The sequence below is a fragment of the Bos indicus genome, chromosome 11, assembly GCF_029378745.1.
Source record: "Bos indicus isolate NIAB-ARS_2022 breed Sahiwal x Tharparkar chromosome 11, NIAB-ARS_B.indTharparkar_mat_pri_1.0, whole genome shotgun sequence".
Classification (NCBI taxonomy): Eukaryota; Metazoa; Chordata; class Mammalia; order Artiodactyla; family Bovidae; genus Bos; species Bos indicus.
In genome coordinates, this window is record NC_091770.1 from 4004849 (window position 1) to 4024118 (window position 19270).

At 45.2% G+C, this 19270-nt stretch overlaps 1 protein-coding gene across 9 annotated transcripts in view; it reads right to left on the minus strand.

Moving 5' to 3' along the window:
* CRACDL (CRACD like) overlaps positions 1–19270 on the minus strand; it is a 130814-nt gene that overhangs the window by 26565 nt on the left and 84979 nt on the right. For all 9 annotated transcript variants that reach the window (XM_070798289.1, XM_070798286.1, XM_070798285.1 and 6 more), the window contains 3 exons: positions 12197–12365; positions 2126–2261; positions 1631–1795 (listed from right to left, as the gene is read on the minus strand). In XM_070798289.1, coding sequence (XP_070654390.1) covers positions 1631–1795; positions 2126–2261; positions 12197–12365 — 470 coding nt within the window. The remainder of the gene's footprint in view (positions 1–1630; positions 1796–2125; positions 2262–12196; positions 12366–19270) is intronic.

Here is a 19270-nt window from a genome sequence, read left to right on the forward strand (position 1 = left end):
CTTTTGAACTCTGGTGCTGGAGAAGACTCTTGAGAGACCCTTGGACTGCTAGGAGATCAAACCAATCAATCCTAAAGGAAATCAACCCTGAATATTCATAGGAAGCACTGATGCTGAATTTGCAGCTCCAAAACTTTGGCCACCTGATGTGAAGAACCGACTCATTGGAAAAGACCCTGATGCTGGGAAAGACTCAAGGCAGGAAGAGAAGGGGATGACCGAGGATGAACTGGATGGCATCATCAACTCAATGGACATGAGTCTGAGCAAACTCTGGGAGATAGTGGAAGATAGGGAAGCCTGGCATGCTGCAGTCCATGGGGTTGCAAAGAGTCAACACGATTGAGTGACTGAACAATAACAATCTGCCTTTGCAGGGGAACTTCTGAGCTTCCCAGCTGAACTAACTGCTGAAGCTATTTCAGAGCAGCACAGAATCTGCAGAACTCCACCAAGGATGGCCCTTGACCAGGGCACTAGACCCTCCGTGGGTACACAGTGCAGGGGTGTGGCTCTAGATAATGGACTGTAGCACTGGTAATTCCAACGCCACCCACCCCACCAGGAGGCTTGTCTACAAGGGGAAATGATCGTCTGTTTGGTCATTTATGCATTCATGTAACACCAGTGACATATATTTCATCATTCAGCCCACCCTATGGACTCAGGTGGGGGCAGTGAGAGCTATGCTGTTTGTATACAAGGAAAAAAGGCTCAGTTCTTCCTCCTCGATTTCAAAGTGGATGGGGGGCTTCTGGGATCAGTTCCGCACCTTATGGGGTCAGAGACACCTCTCCTCCTTGTCAAACTTTCCCTGTTGCCCTGTCCACCAGCGCCACATCTCACATTTCTAGCCCTAAACCAACAAGGTCTCAGAGTCCCAAACGCAGGTGCAGGAGCCTAGACTAAATCAGACGTGTTACCACTCCCTGCTTGTGCTCAGTCACTCAGTCGTGTCCAACTCTTCGTGACCTCACGGACTGCAGCCTGCCAGGCTCCTCTGTCCATGGGATTTCCCAGGAAAGAACACCAGAGTGGGTTGCCATATCCTCTTTCAAGGGCTCTTTCAGATCCAGGGATCAAACTCACGTCTCCTGCATTGGCAGGCGGATTCTTTACCACTGAGCCACCTGGGAAGCTCCCTTCTCCCTCCAGCCAAATATCATGATGACAGAAAGCAGACTCAAACTCTTTCCCTTTTTTAAATGGGATACCTGGTCTGGTCATCTGCTCAGACAGGAAAAATGAGATTGACTGCATCAGATCTATAACCACCAAGGAAAATGTTCCCCAAACCGTATCCCTGAACGAGACCTGAAATTCTGCTCAAAGAATGAAAATAAATACAGCCCAAGGACGGACAGTGGGTTCCAGTGAGCTGGCTGGAATCCCTCCGGGCGCACTGAGCAGGAGTCATCACGGGAATCTCAGAGGAACACACACAGGAGCCACCGGAGCCCCGATGGCCCTGTGTGCAGGTAGGGGGAGGAGAGGGAGGGAGAGGGGGAGGAGGGGGAGAGAGAAGGGGAGGAGGGGGAGAGAGAGGGGGAGGAGAGGGAGGGAGAGGGGGAGGAGGGGGAGGGAGAGGGGGAGGAAAGGGAGGGAGCCAGGGGGCGCAGGTTGCGCTTGCCTTTATGGTAGTGCCGGAATCAATGTCATGAAGCAGGGACATCTCAGGGGGGCTCCTGGGCAGACCATCGTCCTCAGAGCTCATGCCGGCATCATCTCCCCGCTTGGTTGGAAGGCTCCCGGGAGGAGGAGGCGGCCCCATTTTCACATTACACTGTATTTTTAACTAGATTGGAATAAAGAACATTTGCTGTAGTTTTCATCAGTGACTTTTCTCCCCAAATTCCCCTGCTGTAATTCATTCACTCCGGAGGTATTTTTAACATCCTTGCCCAGGCTGGGGAGCTAAATAAACTCAGTGTCTGCCACCAGTTCTCCCGCTGTCATCTTGAAAGTGAGTGGTTACAAATGAAGGAGACATGGCCCATTTGTAACTAACTGGGCGAGTCTTGGGAGAACTGTGACGTGCATTCGATTAGGCTTTAAAATACATCAAGGAAAAGCAGGAATCATTTTAAGACTTCCCAATGCATATCTGCTGCCCAGAAAAGTTTACCTGCAGAGCTTTAATCCGGTCACACACGTTTTCTTGGGAAAACACCCGCACCGGCCGAGGAGGGTCCTGCCCCGATTCGGGGATGAAAATACTGTCGTGGGAGAGGGCCCGGCTTCCCAGCGCGCCCCTCGAGTCCCTAGAAAGAAAGAGGCACTGCGACTCTGGGTTTGGGCTCGGGATGAACCTACGGGTAGGAGGGTAAGGGCGCACCCTCCATCAACTGTCCAGCCGCATTCATTATAACTGCTCTGACTCAGCTCATTCCATCAAATACCACGGTCAACTGTTAGAAGCTCTGTAGAGCTAGGAATTTTCCTGACATATCTGAAGGTGGTGTGAATTCTTTTCATTAAGGGGAAAACCGAGGTCTGATGAGGTGAGAGGTCCAGAACAGCAGGCCTGCAGAGAGGAAGGGCTGGCAGGGGGCCTGGGCTGGCTGGTGGGCTGTGGAGTGGGCTGTGCTGCACACCCGGAGAGGGCCAGGTTGTCCCCTGTGGGCGAGCATGCACTCCCTTGCGGGGCTGGGAGAATGTCTGCACAGGAGAATGAGGGCCTGCTGGACAGAGGCATCCTCACCATGTGGTCCAGGACACACACAACCACGAATTTGAAATGAGGGTGGCGGGCTTCCCAGGTGGCTCAGTGGTAAAGGATCCACCCGCCAATGCAGGAGACGCGGGTTCAGTCCCTGGGTCAGGAAGATAGCCTGGAGAAGGGAATGGCATTCCAGTTTCTTGCCTGGAAAATCCCAAGGACAGAGGAGCCTGGCGGGTTAGAGCTCACGGAGTTTCAAAGAGTCAGACATGACTGGGTGACTAACAACGAAAGGACAGATCAGGAAGACCCTGCATGTCTCGCAGCAACTAAGCCCCTGTGCCACCACTCCTGAGCAGCAACTCCTGAGCCCAAGAGCCCCGGAGCCCGTGCTCTGCAGCAAGAGAAGCCACCGCAGTGAGAAGCCCGAGTGCCGCAACTCGAAAGGCACCCCTGACCCCGGCCCCCCGCTCACTCCACACAACTAGAGTAAAAGCCCGGGCAGCAAGGAAGACCTAGCACAGCCAAAAATAAATAAATAAATAATTTATGAAAGGAAACTACCAAGTGCAAAGCCACGCCCCCTCTCACTACTGATGATACTAGTGCGACTCGGCCAGTGTGTAGATGGCAGGCCCTTTGGGCGTCATCGGCTCAGACGCTTCCCCGTCCCCAAGCTCCGGGCTCCAATTGGGAAAGGAACCCACAGGATGTTCACAAAACGTCCTAAGAGGCTGTGGCAGTTAGTGTCAGATGTTCCTAGTGGCACTGGCAACCTGAACAATAGGTGGAAGGAGGTGACTCAGACAAGACGAAGAAGGAAGGAAAGCCCGGCCCGCAGACACTGCCATCTTCAGCACCAGCTCCCCCCAGCCCGCCCTGGGCATCCTGTTCCCTGGGAGACCCTGGGGACTTCTGGGTGTGCCCTTGCTCCCCACAGACCTAACTGTGCTGGTTAGTGATGTGAGACGCCTGGGCCCTGGGGCCCTTGCTGCAGAGCTGCGATGCTTGCACCCGGGCACACCTCTTCGAGAGCAACAAAACACGAGGAAATGGTACGGGACTGAAAACAACTGCGTGCACGCACAACTGGGGCAATCTGGACAGGAGAGACGAAGAGACCAGAAAACCCGACTGCTACTTTTGAAGACAGGGGAGCAAAAGCAGGGGGCCGCGCATGTCCCTCGCACACAGCACCACCTACTGCTACTGCTGCTGCTAAGTCGCTTCAGTCGTGTCCGACTCTATGCGACCCCAGAGACGGCAGCCCACCAGGCTCCCTCATCCCTGGGATTCTCCAGGCAAGAACACTGGAGTGGGTTGCCATTTCCTTCTCCAATGCAAGAAAGTGAAAAGTGAAAGTGAAGCCGCTTAGTCATGTCCGACTCTTAGTGACCCCATGGACTGCAGCCCACCAGGCTCCTCCGTCCATGGGATTTGCCAGGCAAGAGTACTGGAGTGGGGTGCCATTGCCTTCTCTGACAGCACCACCTAAGGGGTGGGCAAACCACCTAAGCCACCCCTGTAGCCCGACCCCTGGACATACCTCTATCCTTACCCCATATAAGGAACAAGTTCACCCCTTCTCAAGGAGCCAGCAAGCAAGAGAAATTACTGCTTGTTTACATTTCCCCCTGTTTTAGCAGGGGCCCACGTAAAGCCTTGCCTGAATTTCTTCTCTGGCCTCTATTTCTATTGATTGTGCTAAGTTGCTCAGTCATATCCAACTCTTTGCGACCCTATGGACTGTAGCCCACCAGGCTCCTCTGTCCATGGGATTTCCCAGGCAAGCAGACTGGAGTGGGTTGCTATTTCCTTCTCGAAGGGGTCTTCCCAACCCAGGGATTGAACCTGCATCCCCTGCGTCTCCTGCATTGGCAGCCGGATTCTTTACCACTAGCCCACCTGGGAAGCCCATTTCTATTGCTTATGGAGGCCAAGAGCCCTGGTCAGTAACACTTGCAGCCACCACAGTAAGTGTGTAAGTGCGGAACCTGAAGTTCACAAGTGTCCTCACATGTCTGGGAGAGAGTGAGGCCCAGCGAAGGAACCAGGAGGGCCCCTCTGCCAACAGCTCTTGTCACAAGGCCACACGCGCACCTGGGGCTCCCTCCCACAGCGGGCAGCCTGTGGCCATGCCCTCTGGAAACCATAATCACCCCCAAACACCTCCACTCTGCGTGTAACTAGAATTCGAGACAGTGTGGAAAAGACACACTGTGAAGACACAAAATGCCCTGTGCTCGAGACCACTGACGACAGCAGCATTTACAAATGCAAGAGGCTGGAGACAGACCCATGTCCCCCAGCAGGTGCATGTCACGTAACAGATAACAGAGGCTCTGCAGGCGACCAAGGCGTGAGGAGCATCCTTGGGTACAGGCGACATCAGAGCCTACTAAGTGAAAAATAAACATGGTTTATGGTGGGTTAGCTCTGAGTGGGAAAGGGGAACATATATGAACATATGTGTGTTTGTGTATATTTTTTAAAAGGTTTTTTGTTTTTGTTTTTTTTTAATATCTTGGCTGCCCTGGGCAGCATGTGGGATCTTAGTTCCCTGACCAGGGATTGAACGTGCACCCCCTATATTGGAAGCATGGAGTTTCAACCACTGGACCTCCAGGAAAGTTACCATGTATATTTTTTAAAAAATAAAAAATGGAGGATAAGGAACAAATGAATTAAAACAGCCTCCTTGAAGGGGGAGGACAGAACAAGATGGGCAGACAGGGTGCCACGGTATTCACTTACAATTACAATTTTGTCCTTGAAACTATGTAAGCATTTGGCATAGTTAAAAGACAAAACCAAACAAAAAGGGAAATCAATTGGTCTCTAAAACCAGAAAACAAACAAGTCTAATTTTATATCAGGTTGTGGGCATAACCACACAGAGAAAAGAATGATTTCAAGAGACTTTAGCTTGATATCCAAGCGACTTTTGACACTACCTCCGTAATAGGATACGTTCTAAGACCAAATAGCACAAAGACAGCAAATTGTAGTTCTTATATTAGTAGCAATGTTGATTAAAAAAAACAATACAGAGTGATCTTTATAGTATGTAACCTCTGTGTGGGGAAGGGAGTAATAAATTTATTATATTATACGATGAAGAAAACAATTTTGTCAGTCTCATTAAGAACCAAGATTTCCAGTATTAGAGAAAAATGAATTCAAACAAAGAATTAAGGAAGTAAAATTTTTGTACAATTAAATCTGAACTGGAAATATCAGTGAATTAATGATTTATTTTTCTCTCTTAAAAAAGATATTCCCTAGCTATATCTACTGGAAAGGCTCAGAAGCAATGATAGCTGACTAGTCAATCCTAAAGGAAATCAACCCTGAATATTCACTGGAAGGACTGATGCTGAAGATGAAGCTCCAATACTTTGGCCACCTGATGTGAAGAGCCAACTCACTGGAAAAGACCCTGGTTCTGGGAAACATTGAGGGCAGGAGGAGAACGGGGCAACAGAGGATGAGATGGCATCACCAACTCAATGAACATGAGTTTGAGCAAACTCCGGGAGATGGTGAAGGACAGGGAAGTCTGATGTGCTGCAGTCCATGGGGTCGCAGAGCTGGATGTGAATGAGTGACTGAACAACAACTAGCAATCGTCACCACTGGCGGGCAAACTGTGGTCTCTAAAAACCACTGCATGCTAAAGGAACCTATGAAGAAATGGCTGATTACAGGTCTAGGGCAGGAAATGTGCAAAATAATCTAAAATTTCTCAACAGGCAAGAAAGAAAAGAACCCTTCAGAAACAAATGGAATGTCAAAACATCAAAAGTACAAGGAACTAATCTGAAGTGACCCTCAGTAGCATAAGGTGGGACAATGTGAGCATAAAAATAAATAAGGATTGGGACTTCCCTGGTGATTCAGTGTAATTCTAGGTCTAATATTAGTAATTGGTAGTCTTACATTGGGCTTCCCTGGTAGCTCAGCTGGTAAAGAATCTGCCTGCAATTCAGGAGACCTGGGTTCGATCCCTGGGTTGGGAAGATCCGCTGGAGGAGGACATGGCAACCCACTCTAGTATTCTTGCCTGGAGAGTTTCCATGGACAGAGGAGCCTGGATTGACTGGTTGGATCTCCTTGCAGTCCAAGGACTCTCAAGAGTCTTCTCCAACACCATAGTTCAAAAGCATAAATTCTTCAGCGCTCAGCTTTATAGTCCAACTCTCACATCCATACATGACTACTGGAAAAATCATAGCTTTGACTAGACGGACCTTTGTTGGCACAGTAATGTCTCTGTTTTTTAATATGCTGTCTAGGCTGGTCATAACTTTTCTCCCAAAGAGCAAGCGTCTTTTAATTTCATGGCTGCAGTCACCATCTGCACTGATTTTGGAGCCCAAGAAAATAAAGTCTCTCACTGTTTCCATTGTTTCCCCATCTATTTGCCATGAAGTGATGGGACCAGATGCCATGATCTTCGTTTTCTGAATGTTGAGCTTTAAGCCAACTTTTTCACTCTCCTCTTTCACTTCCATCATGAGGCTCTTTAGTTCTTCTTCCCTTTCTGCCATAAGGGTAGTGTCATCTGCGTATCTGAGGTTATTGATATTTCTCCTGGCAATCTTGATTCCAGCTTGTGCTTCTTCCAGCCCAGCATTTCTCATGATGTACCCTGCATATAAGTTAAATAAGCAGGGTGACAATATACAGCCTTAACGTACTCCTTTTCCTATTTGGAACCAGTCTGTTGTTCCATGTCCAGTTCTAACTGTTGCTTCCTGACCTGCATACAGGTTTCTCAAGAGGCAGGTCAAGTGGTCTGGTATTCCCATCTCTTTAGGAATTTTCTCTTTAAGAATTTTCCAGAGTTTGTTGTGATCCACACAGTTAAAGGCTTTGACGTAGTCAATAAAGCAAAAGTAGATGAGCACTGAGTGAGCATCAACAGGTATAAAAACCACCAGATGAGGGTTGATGGAGGGATCAGAAAAGAAAGAACCCCTGAGTCCACGACTCAGTCTAGGCATCACCAGAAGTAAGACAAGCAGAAAGCATGTGCCTAATGATGTGATGGGGCAGTAAGTACCAGTACCATCTTGAATCCACCTCTAATTAAGTATATAGGTCCATCTACTACTTTACAAGAAATTCAGAGAATATAGGGATGAGATCAATCACACCAAAAGAAAACAAATGCAGATTGTGGGATAGTCTCCATCAGATCAGTGACATGAAACAAAGCAGGGAGGCGGAGTGATGAAGTAAAACTGCTACATTGGGTTGGCCAAAAAGTTGGTCAGGGTTTTCTATAGGGTCTTTTAAAAAAAAATTTATTCATCTGGCTACACCTGGTCTTAGTTGCAGTACGTGTGATCTTTAGTTGCAGCATGCAAACCTGTAGCATGTGGGATCTAGTTCCCTGACCAGGAATCAAACCATGGACTCCTGCATTCGGAGCATAGAGTCTTAGCCACTGGACCACCAGAAGAGTCCCTTCTATAAGATCTTAAGGAAAACCTGAGCAAACTTGCCCAATCCAAAAGATTAAGAGACTCAAGAAGCATAACCATGTTGACTCAATAAATGGGCATCAACTTTTTCAAATCTACAGGGTTTTGTGTGGTTTGTCAGCATCAATGCCCCTTGGTAAGTGGAACTTTTTTCTTTATAAATTTATTTTCTGTTATTTGGCTGTGCTGGGTCTTTGTTGCTGTATGTGGGCTTTCCCTGGTTGTGGAGAGCACGGGCTATTCTCTAGTTGCGGTGTGCAGGCTTCTCATTGCAGTGGCTTCTCTTGTTGTAGAGCACAGGCTGTAGCGCATGTAGGCTTCAGCAGTTGCAGCTCCTGGGCTCTGGAGCACAGGCTCAACAGTTGTGGCACACAGGCTTCGCAGATCTGGGGCACGTGGGATCTTCCTGGACCAGGGAACGAACCCGTGTCCCCTGCACTGACGGGCAGATTCTTTTCCTCTACGCCACCAGGGAAACCCTGGTGAGTGGACCTTTTTGCCCATAGTGATTGATGAGAAGTTTCTCCAAAGTCTACCAGGCTCATGGACCCTTCACAGAGACTAAACAGCACCTTTAAATTTTTGTCTCGTATACTGTCAGTTACTCCATGACATAGAAACCAAGAATATACCATGGGGAAAGGACAGCCTCTTCAGTAAACAGTGTTTGGAAAACTTGGACAGTCGCATGCAAAAGAATGAAACTGGATCACTATCTCACACCATACACAAAAATCAAAATGGATTAAAGACTTGAATGTAAGGCCTGAAACTGAAATACTCCTAGAAGAAAAACTAGGGAGTAAGTGCCCTGACATCTGGAAATGAGTTACTGAATCTGACATCAAAGCAAAGGAAACAAAAGCAAAAATAAACAAGTAGGAATACATCACATTAAGCAGCTTCTGCACAGCAAAGGAAACCATCAATGAAATGAAAAGGCAATTTACAGAGTGGGAAAAAATATTTGCAAACTTGTATTTGGCAAGGGGATAATATCCAAAATAGTAACATATATAAAGGACTCATACAACTCAACACCAAAAACCCAATCCAATTACAAAATGAGAAGATCTAAATAGACATTTTGTCAAAGACAACAGATGACCAATGGCCATGTGACAAGGTACTCAATATCCCCAACCATCAAGGAAATGCAAATCAAAACCAAAGAGACATCACTTCAGATCTAAGGAGAGGAGTGATAGTAAGGATGTGGAGAAAAGTGAACCCTTTCGCACTCTTGCTGAGAATGTAACTTGGGCAGTCGCTATGGAGAACAGTATAGAGGTTCCTCAAAAAGTTCAGTGTCAACAGAACTATCATATGATCCAGCAATTCTGCTTTTGGGTATTTATCTGAAGGAAATGAAAACAGGATCTTGAAGAGACATCTGAACTCCCACGTTCATTGTAGCACTATTCACAACAGCCAAAATATGGAAACAAACTAGGGGTCCATCAATGGGCGAACGGGTAAAGAAGGTGTGATACCTATGTACAATGGAATATTATTTATTCATGAGAAGGAAGGACATCCTTCCATTTTCAACAACATGGTTGGACGCTGAAGGCATTAGGCTAAGTGAGATACGTCAGACACAGAAAGACAAACACTCTATGATCTCACATGTGGAATCTAAAAAAGAAAGCAACCCGTTCCAGTATTCTCCTGGAGAACCCCATGGACAGGGGAGCCTGGTGGGCTATGGTCTACAGGGTCGCAAAGAGTCAGACACAACTGAAGTGACTTCGCAAACACAGACACAAGATTAAAAAGTGGTTACCAGGGGCTGGGGGGTAGGGGGAACAGGGAGATGTTGTCAGAGGGTACAAACTTCCAGTCACAAGGTGAGTAAGTTCAGGGGCTACAGCACAGCTGGTGCAGCACAACAATTAAAGTTAATTATACCGTATTATAGACTCGAAAACTGCGATGAGCGTAGATCTTAAACATTCTCACCACAAAAGAGAAATAGTAATTAGCTGACATGATGCAGGAATTAGCGAATGCTGTGGTGGTGATCATTTGGTAGTATATAAGTGCATTAAATCAACACAGTGTACGCTTTAGAACTCCCAGTGTTATATATCAGTGATCTCTCAGTAAATCTGGGATAAAAAAGAGATGTTGTTTCCTCTCTGCTCTTGAAGGACGTTTGCTGGGCCTCATCCCTACCCCACAGCAAGCTTCCTCTCCTAGCAGCACTCCAGGGAACCCCCACCAGTCACCGAGGACTGGCCCCCGCCAAGTGCCGAGAATACAAAGATGTAAAGGGCATTGTCCATGGACTCTGGCAATAGAAGATGGACAAGTGGACAGGTCATTTCAGCCCAGCTCACCCCTCCAGCCATGCTCTCGTTTCTTGTCTGTGTTTTGGTGGAGAGACAGGCTGTGTGTTGTGGGGGCAGGGGCGCAAGTGTTATAATGGCCCTGGGGCTGGCCCAGTGAAGACATGAAAAAGTGAGCAATATTATCTCTTGCTCCCCAAGAGTCTGGAGCTGCCTTTTAAAAATGCATGTAGAGCTCGCTCTTCACAAGCTACCATGTGGGTGCTTCTTGCTCCCCGCCAACACCAGGAAAAAATCTGAAAGACTAAACTCAAACCTCTCCTCTTTAGTCATTTGCTGCCACCAAGTGGTCAGTGTAATTTCTGTACCTGTGTGCAAAGTTCCTTAAGTTTTGTCTGACTGTGGAAGAGTGGACTGTACCCCTGCAGGCTCTTCTGTCCATGGGATTCTCCAGGACAGGAGATGCTGGGTGGGTTGCCATACCCTCCTCGAGGGGAACTTTAGAACCCAGGGATCGAACTCACATCTCTTATGTCTCCTGCACTGGCAGGCAGGCAGGCAGTCAGGTTCTTTACCACTAGCGCCACCTGGGAATGGAACACTCCAGTGTAATTTCTACTCCTTTAGAAATGGGCGAAGAGACTGGTGAGGAGGGAGGAGACAGGACCCCTCCCAGGGATGCGAGAGCTGGTGAACCTATCTCAGTATGGTCTGTGACCCACCAGGGTCATTATGCCTCCCAAAGAGTTTTATTCTCAAATTAAGGTGTCAATGTTGTTTAAAAGAAACATAAAACCTGAAAAGGCAACAAATCTGTTGTTTTTTCCCCCCTCCTTTTACTCAAGAAATAACTGCTAGAATAATTGAAGCATATGCATTGTAACTATATTTTGATGAAATACAAGTTAGGAAATAAGGATTTCTTCACTAGACTTTCCCATATTTCATACCTATTGGTTTTGTTCTTCCTAACAATGTTTTTTGGGGGGAGGGCATTCCCTTGTGGCTCAGCTGGTAAAGAATCCACCTGCAATGCGGGAGACCTGGGTTCGATCCCTGGGTTGGGAAGATCCCCTGGAGAAGGGAAAGGCTACCCACTCCAGTATTCTGGCCTGGAGAATTCCATGGACTGTATAGTCCATGGGGTCACAAAGAGTCAGACACGACCAAGCAACTTTCCCAGATTTTGTAGGGAACAATATTTTTTGGATGATTTTTCTAAGAAGTAAATTAAGAAGCCTTCCCCCTACTCCTATCTAGTGGAAAATTTTCTTATTCGGTTATTCAAGATTTAGGCTTAGACAGAAGTATTTTTCTGGTATAGTATCCAGGTCCTCAAAAAGAGTTTTAAATCAAATGAAATCAGGGATTACAGCCTAATCTTGCCACTCTGCAGAGCAGGACACTGGGCAGATTTTTCTGAAATTTCTCCCAAACTTGGTTTGCTCACTTATAAGATGATATCTCTTACCTCCCCTTCTATATTTATTGCAGACTTTTGATATATACACACCTGGCACATAGCAGGTACCTAATAATCTCCCCCCACCAACTTTCTGCATCCCTATGTACAAAAAGACAGAAAACACCACTTCTACGTAAGAATCTCAAACACCTTCTGTGGAATTATTTAGGAGGAGAGTGGGCTCAGAAGTCCATCGAGTAACCATGACAACAAGCCTGAGTTTTGCGGTACTCCTGTGTCCTTCTCTGCTCCCTGGAACACACAAGCCCGAAGGATGGAAAAGACAACTCACTCCAGCTCATCCTCTGAGTCGTAGCCCACTGGTCCTGACTCAATGGCCATGACCTCGTTCTTCGCCTGACTTTGCTTCCAGGTGCTACTTCCTGTGGAAGAAGACGACTCCTTTCTCTTCTTCTTCCCAAAGAACTTCTTAAACGTTTTGAATTTGGACTTTTTCTTTCCTACACAGAAAGAATGCATGTAAGTATCTGCCAAACATGGATGAGATGTGCGCAAGGAGAGAAAGTAAGATTTCTGTCCAAACATCCATTATTCACTTCCAATAAGTCCTTTTCCCACACAGGAGGACACGAAGCACACAGCATACCATTTTTGCACACATGAAAACAAATCTTGATTTCTATTCTGGACACTGAATGAAAGAGTCAAGAAAGCTTTGGAGCATGATCACAGAGTCAAAAGCACAAGCAAATTTCCTCTTACTTAAAATGAATCATTTTCAACAGGTCTTTCACTTCCTTGGTTATTAAATTTATTCTTTTTTAAAATTTATATTCTTCCTTCCCAAATTGACCTATTTATTTTTATCCCTTGGCCTTGCCACATGGCATATGGCATCTTAGTTCCCCAGCCAGGGACTGAACCTGGGCCCCCTGTATTGGCAGTGTGGACTCTTAAACACTGGATCAACAGTGTGTGTGAGTTGCTCAGTTGTGTCCGATCTTTGCAACCCCATGGACTGTAGCCCACCAGGCTCCTCTGTCCATGGAATTCTCCAGGCAAGGATACTGGAGTGGGCTGCCATTTCTTCATGCAACTGGACCAACAGGTGGTGATGGTTTAGTCGCTAAGTCGTGTCCAACTCTTGCGACTCCATGGACTATAGCCTGTCAGGCTCCTCTGTCTATGAGATTCTCCAGGCAAGAATACTGGAGTGGGTTGCCATTTCTTTCTCCAGAGGATCTTCCCAACCCAGGAATCAAACCCAGGTCTCCTGCATTGTAGGCAGATCCTTTCCCAACTGAGCTATAAGGGAAGCCCAACAGGGAAGTCCTTAAATTTATTCTGAGTTTGTTTTCAAAAACTTTGTATTTCGTCTCGGGATATAAAACCCAGTTCGATTCCTGGGTCAGGAAGATCCACTGGAGAAGGGATTGGCTACCCACTCCAGTATTCTGGCCTGGAGAATTTCATGAACTGTACAGTCCATGGGGTTACAAAGAGTCAGACATGACTGAGCAACTTTCACTTCACACTGTCGATTAACAAACAATGTGATAGTTTCAGCTGAACAGCAAAGGGACTCAACCGTACACACAGGTATCCATTCTTCCCCAAACTCCCCTCCCACTCAGGCTGCCACATGACATTAAGCAGAGTTCCCTGTGCTATACAGTAGGTCCTTATTGGTTACCTATTTTAAACACAGCAGTGTGTACATGTCCGTCCCCAATTGTTTTGATGCAACCACTGTCCTTATTTATAGTACCATATTTGTTTTGCCCATTCTTGAATCCACACAGGACATTCTGGGTAGACTCATACAGCATATATGCTTGTGAGTTGCTCCTTTCCCTCCATATATTGTGTTTGAGATTTTGCATGGAGATGCATGCATTTTCCAGTCTTCCTTTCTCTAAATGCTGAGCAATATTCCATTGTATAAGCAAAATCAGATTTTAATCCCTAAAATAAAAATAGTCAAAAGCAAAAAGTCTTGGTGAGGTAAAGACCATAGTGATAACCCAAATCATTTTTCAAAATAATCCTCAAGTGCTAAGAATATGTATGTGTGTGTGTGTGTGTGTGTGTGTGTGTATAAGGTGAGTCACTTTGCTGTATAGCAGAAATTAATCCAACAATGTAAATCAACTATACTTCAATAAAATAAAAATTTAAAAAATTCTCAAGTGCTTCCTTTAGCATGGATGTGAGCACCATGGACAACCAGAGGAGGCCCAGCCTCACGGGCAAGAGGGGCTGCTGGAGTGCCAAATGCGGTGATGAGCTAGCAACGTTTGGGGAGAAAACCCACCAACTGGTGGTGGTAGCGCTGACTCTGTCGTGCTTCCTGGAGTGTTGGAATCTACACCAGGGGTCCCCAACCTCTGGAATCTAATGCCTGATGATCTGAAGTGGAGTTGATACAGTAATAATAGAAATAAAGTACACAATAAATATGATGTGTCTGAATCATCCCCAAACCATCCCTCCAACCCCGGTCCAGAGAAAACCTGTTGTCCAAGAATCCAGTCCTTGGTGCCAAAAAGGCTAGGGACCGCTGGTCTATACTTTTAAACATTTCGTGATCTCTTCTCTGACGTCACCCTCGCCCTCACCCACAAATTCCCATCATATTCAGGATCCTGAGATTTCAGTAGCTCAGCAAAGTTGACTCCTTTCCTTCTGAATATGAGAACTAACAGAAGGATGGAATGTCACCGGTTATCAGGATGCTGTCTACTCTATCCTGAAAATTCACTCACAACTGATTCATTTGATAAGTAGATCATTTTGTAAGGTGAATTCCTTTCTAAAAAAAGTAGGATCTTTATAATTTGTTTACATTAATGCCTGCCTTGGGAAGTATACATGATCTTGCCTTCATGTGGAGAATTTCTTAGGATTATTCTATAGCAGGAATACCTACTGTATTACCTTAAGGGGAGTATATCCATACCCCAAAAGAAATGAGTTCTACAGTCAAGTTTTCTTAACTTCTTTTTTAAAATGTTACCTAGTTAATTAATTACTTTTTGGCTGCACCGGGTCTTCCCATCTTTCTCCAGTGGCAGGAACAGGGCTACTCTCTAGTTGCCGTGCTCAGGCTTCTCCCTGCCGTGGTCCCTCCTGTGGAGCACAGGAGCCAGGGCTCTAGGGCTTTGAAGGGCTTAGCTGCCCCAGGGCATATGGAGTCTTCCCAGACCAGGCATGGAAGCCCTGTCCCTTGCATTGGCAGGTGTATTCTCAACCCCTGGGCCACCCAGGAAACCCTTTCTTAACTTCTTGTGGAAGTTTCCTTACCTTTATAACCTCAAAATGTCCATGCTATTAACTGATGGGTCTTCGCTCAGTCGTGTCCGACTCTTTGTGACCCCATGGACTGTACAGTCCATGGGATTCTCCAGGCCAGGATACTGGAGTGGGTAGGGTAGCCTTTCTCTTCTCCAGGGAATCTTCCCAACCCAGGGATCGAACCCAGGTCTCCCACATTGCAGTCAGATCTTTACCAGCTGAGCCAAAAGGAAAGCCCAAGAACACTGGAGTGGGTAGCCTTTCCCTTCTCCAGGAGATCTTCCAAACCCAGTGATCGAACCCAGATCTCCTGCATTGCAGGCGGATTCTTTACCAAATGAGCTATCAGGGAAGCCTGGTGGGCCTCAGAGAGAGCTTATTATTTTGAAAGGCTCCTCAGAGTTCTTCTGAATCACAGGACACTACCTGGCCTTTGCCAGCTGACAGATAGATATGCATCCCAGAAGATGGAACAAACATGTAGCCTCACAGTCCTTTACAGTTGAAGACAGTGCTTTGGAATTAAAGGGAGTGGCTACGAAGATCCGAAGTACAGTCGCTGAACACTTTGATTTGTCGTGATTAGTAGACCATACAGTGGGGGCCTATGTGTGTTAATTCTGTTCACCTACTAGGCTTTTTAATTTAAATTCTTTAATGGTTATAGGAACTATTTGGGTTTCCTGCTTCTTGAATTCATTTTATTGTTTTACTTTTCTAACTATCTTTTTTCCATTTTCCCCCAGGTTCATCACTAATTTTATTTTATTGTTTATTTTGTAATTGGGATACAGAAGATTTACAATGTTGTGTTAGTTTCTGCTGTGAAACATCGTGAATCAACTATCTGTAAATATATACATCCTCTTTCTTGAGCCTCCCTCCCACCCACTCCCCCCACCACACGCCTCTAGGTCATCACAGAGCACTGAGCTGAGCCCCCTGTGCTATACAGCAGCTTTCCACTAGCTGTCTATTTCATATATGGTAGTGTATATGTTTCAGTGTTACTCTCTCAGTTCTTCCCACGCTCTTTTCCCCACTCTGCCCACAATTCCATTCTCTATGTCTGCATCGCTATTCCTGCCCTGCAAACAGATTCATCAGTACCACTTTTCTCGGTTTCATATAATGTATTAATATATGATTATTTGTTTTTCTCTTTCTGACAACGTAACTCTGTATGACAGACTCTAGGTTCCCACATTTTCACATGTATTGGCATATAGTTATTAATAACAGCCTTTTATTTTAGCATCTATACTATCTATAATATAGCCCCCTTTTCTTAGCCCTGGTATTATCTGCACCTCCTTGTCTCCTGGATCAATAACATAGGAGGTTTGTCAGTTTCATTTGCCTTAAAAAAAAAAGTCTGGCTTTGTTAATTCTTTTCACATGAGAAAAGAATAAGTGCAATATTTTTTTGCATTAACAATATTAATGCAATATTTTTTTAATTTCACTAATTTCTGTTTTAGTTTTTCTTTCCTTTCTCCTACTTTCCTTTGGATTTACTTTGCTATCTTTTTAAACTTCTTGAGATGAATACTTAGCTAATTAATTTTTAGGTTCTCTGTTTTCATAATATACACATTTAAGGCAATATAGCTTCCCTGGTGGCTCAGATGGTAAAGAATCTGCCCATAATGCATGAGACCCTGGTTCAATCCTTGGGTTGGGAAGATCCCCTGGAGAATGAAATGGCAACCCACTTCAGTATCCTTGCCTGGAGAATTCCATGGACAGAGGAGCCTGGTAGGCTATAGTCCATGGGGTTGCAAAGAGTCAGACACAAACGATCGGCCAACACTTTCACTTTCAAGGCAACACATTTCCTGCTAAATCTATTTTAGCTGCATTCATGTGTTCTGATATGTAGTTTCTTTATATTTGGTAAAATATTTTCTAATTTTCATTATAATAGCTTCTTAGACCTATAGGTTATTTAGAAAAGTATGTGTTAATATCCAAGCATTTTAGATTAGAAGGAATTTTCTTCTAATCTTTGCTATTGAACTCTAGCTTAATTGCATTGCGGTCAGTGAACACACTACATGATTTGAATCCATTGACATTTGTCCAGACTTGCTTTATGGCTTACCATAAATTTGAAAATGTTCCTAGAGTGCTTGAAAATAATGTATTCTCTTCACTGGCCCACACACGTCAATTAGGACAAGGTCTTTTCTTTTTAATTGTGTTACCCAAGTACTTTATGTCTTTAATTTTTAATACACTTGTCCTATCAATTAGCTGTATTAAAAATAACGCACTCTGATTGTAGAGTTATCTTTTTTACTTAACTGCCAGTTTCTACTCTGTAACTTTGGACATTATGTTGATAAATGTTATAGAAAGGGAGAATTAATATCTTCCTGTAGAAGTGAACCTTTTGTGAAATGACCCTCTTTATTAATAGTAATGCTTTCTGCCTTAAAGTTTATTTTGACTGCTATTGATACAACCATTCCAGCTTCCTTTGGCCCAGTGTTAGCAAGTTTCATTTTCTTCTTTCCTTTTACCTTAAACTTTTCTAATCCTTATATTTAAGAGATTTAGAGTTTTAGAGTGGGCTTCCCTGGTGGCTCAGTGGTAAAGAATCTGCCTTCAATGCAGGAGACACAAGTACCATCCCTGGGTCGGGAAGATCCCCTGGAGAAGGAAATGGCAAACCACTCTAGTATTCTTGCCTGGAGAATCCCATGGACAGAAGAGCCTGGAAGGGTCCGTGGGGTCACAGAGTCAGACACAACCTAGCGACTGAACCACCACGAGAGTTTTAGAAAACCAATCTGACCTTTAACTTCTGACTGGAACATTAATAGAATTAGCTACTGCCACTTACTCTAGTTTGTTGTTGTCACAAAGTCATGTCCCACTCTTCTGAAACCCCATGCACTGCAGCCCACCAGACTCCTCTCCATGGGATCTCCCAGCCAAGAATACTGGAGTGGGTTGTCATTTCCTCCTCCACGGGATCTTCCCCACCCAGGGATCAAACTCACTTCTCCTGCATTGGCAGGCAGCTTCTTTACCAATGAATCACTTGAAGGTGAAAGTCGCTCAGTCATGTCTGACTCTTTTCAACCCCATGGACTGTTCCCTAGGCAAGAATACTGGAGTGGGTAGCTTTTCCCTTCTCCAGGGGATCTTTCCAACCCAGGGACCAAACCCAGGTCTCCCACATTGCAGGTGGATTCTTTACCAGCTGAGTCACTTGGGAAGCCTTTATTCTAATTACTGCCATGTTAATAAAAAACAAGTCTACCATCTTTGTGGTCTTTTAAAATCTTTCTTTCTGTCTTTTGGATTAACTGACTTTAAAAGAACATTCCATTTTTTTCCACTTCTAGTTTGTAAACTTTGTCTTTTATCTCTGTTCTTTCAGGGCTTACCCTAGAAATTATACTACACATTCTATTATGGAACAAAATAAGAAAGTTAGAATCAGTTCAGTTCAGTCGCTCAGTCGTGTCTGACTCTTTGAAACCCCATGGACTGCAGCATGGCAGGCCTCCCTGTCCATCACCAACTCCCAGAGTTTACTCAAACTCATGTCCATTGAGTCGGTGATGCCATCCAACCATCTCATCCTCTGTCGTCCCCTTCTCCCGCCTTCAATCTTCCCAGCATCAGGGTCTTTTCAAATAAGTCAGTTCTTCAGTAAGTTAGAATACTTTCATCTTATTTAATGCCCTACTGTTTTCATTCTGATCTTTAAAAACCCAAAGATACTATTCCATATTCATTTGCTTTTATTTGTTCATTGTTAAAATTTTATTTTGTTTAATCTTTGGCCATGCCACACATTAGGTGGAATCTTAGTTCCCCGACCAGGGATTGAACCCGCACTTCCTGCGCTGGAAGCACAGAATCTTAACCATTGGACCGCCGGGGAGGTCCCTCCATGTCTGTTTGGATGTGTCTGCTTGTTTCTTATCTTCTCTGCTTGTCATTCCTTCTTTGCCCAGACACTCCACAGAGTATGATTTTCCTCCTGCCTGAAGGCAGATTCCTTTGGAATCTGAGGCTCTCCTGGTGACAAACTCAGTTTTTGTTTATCTGAAAATGACTTTATTCCTGAAGCTCCTTCCTGAAACATCATTTT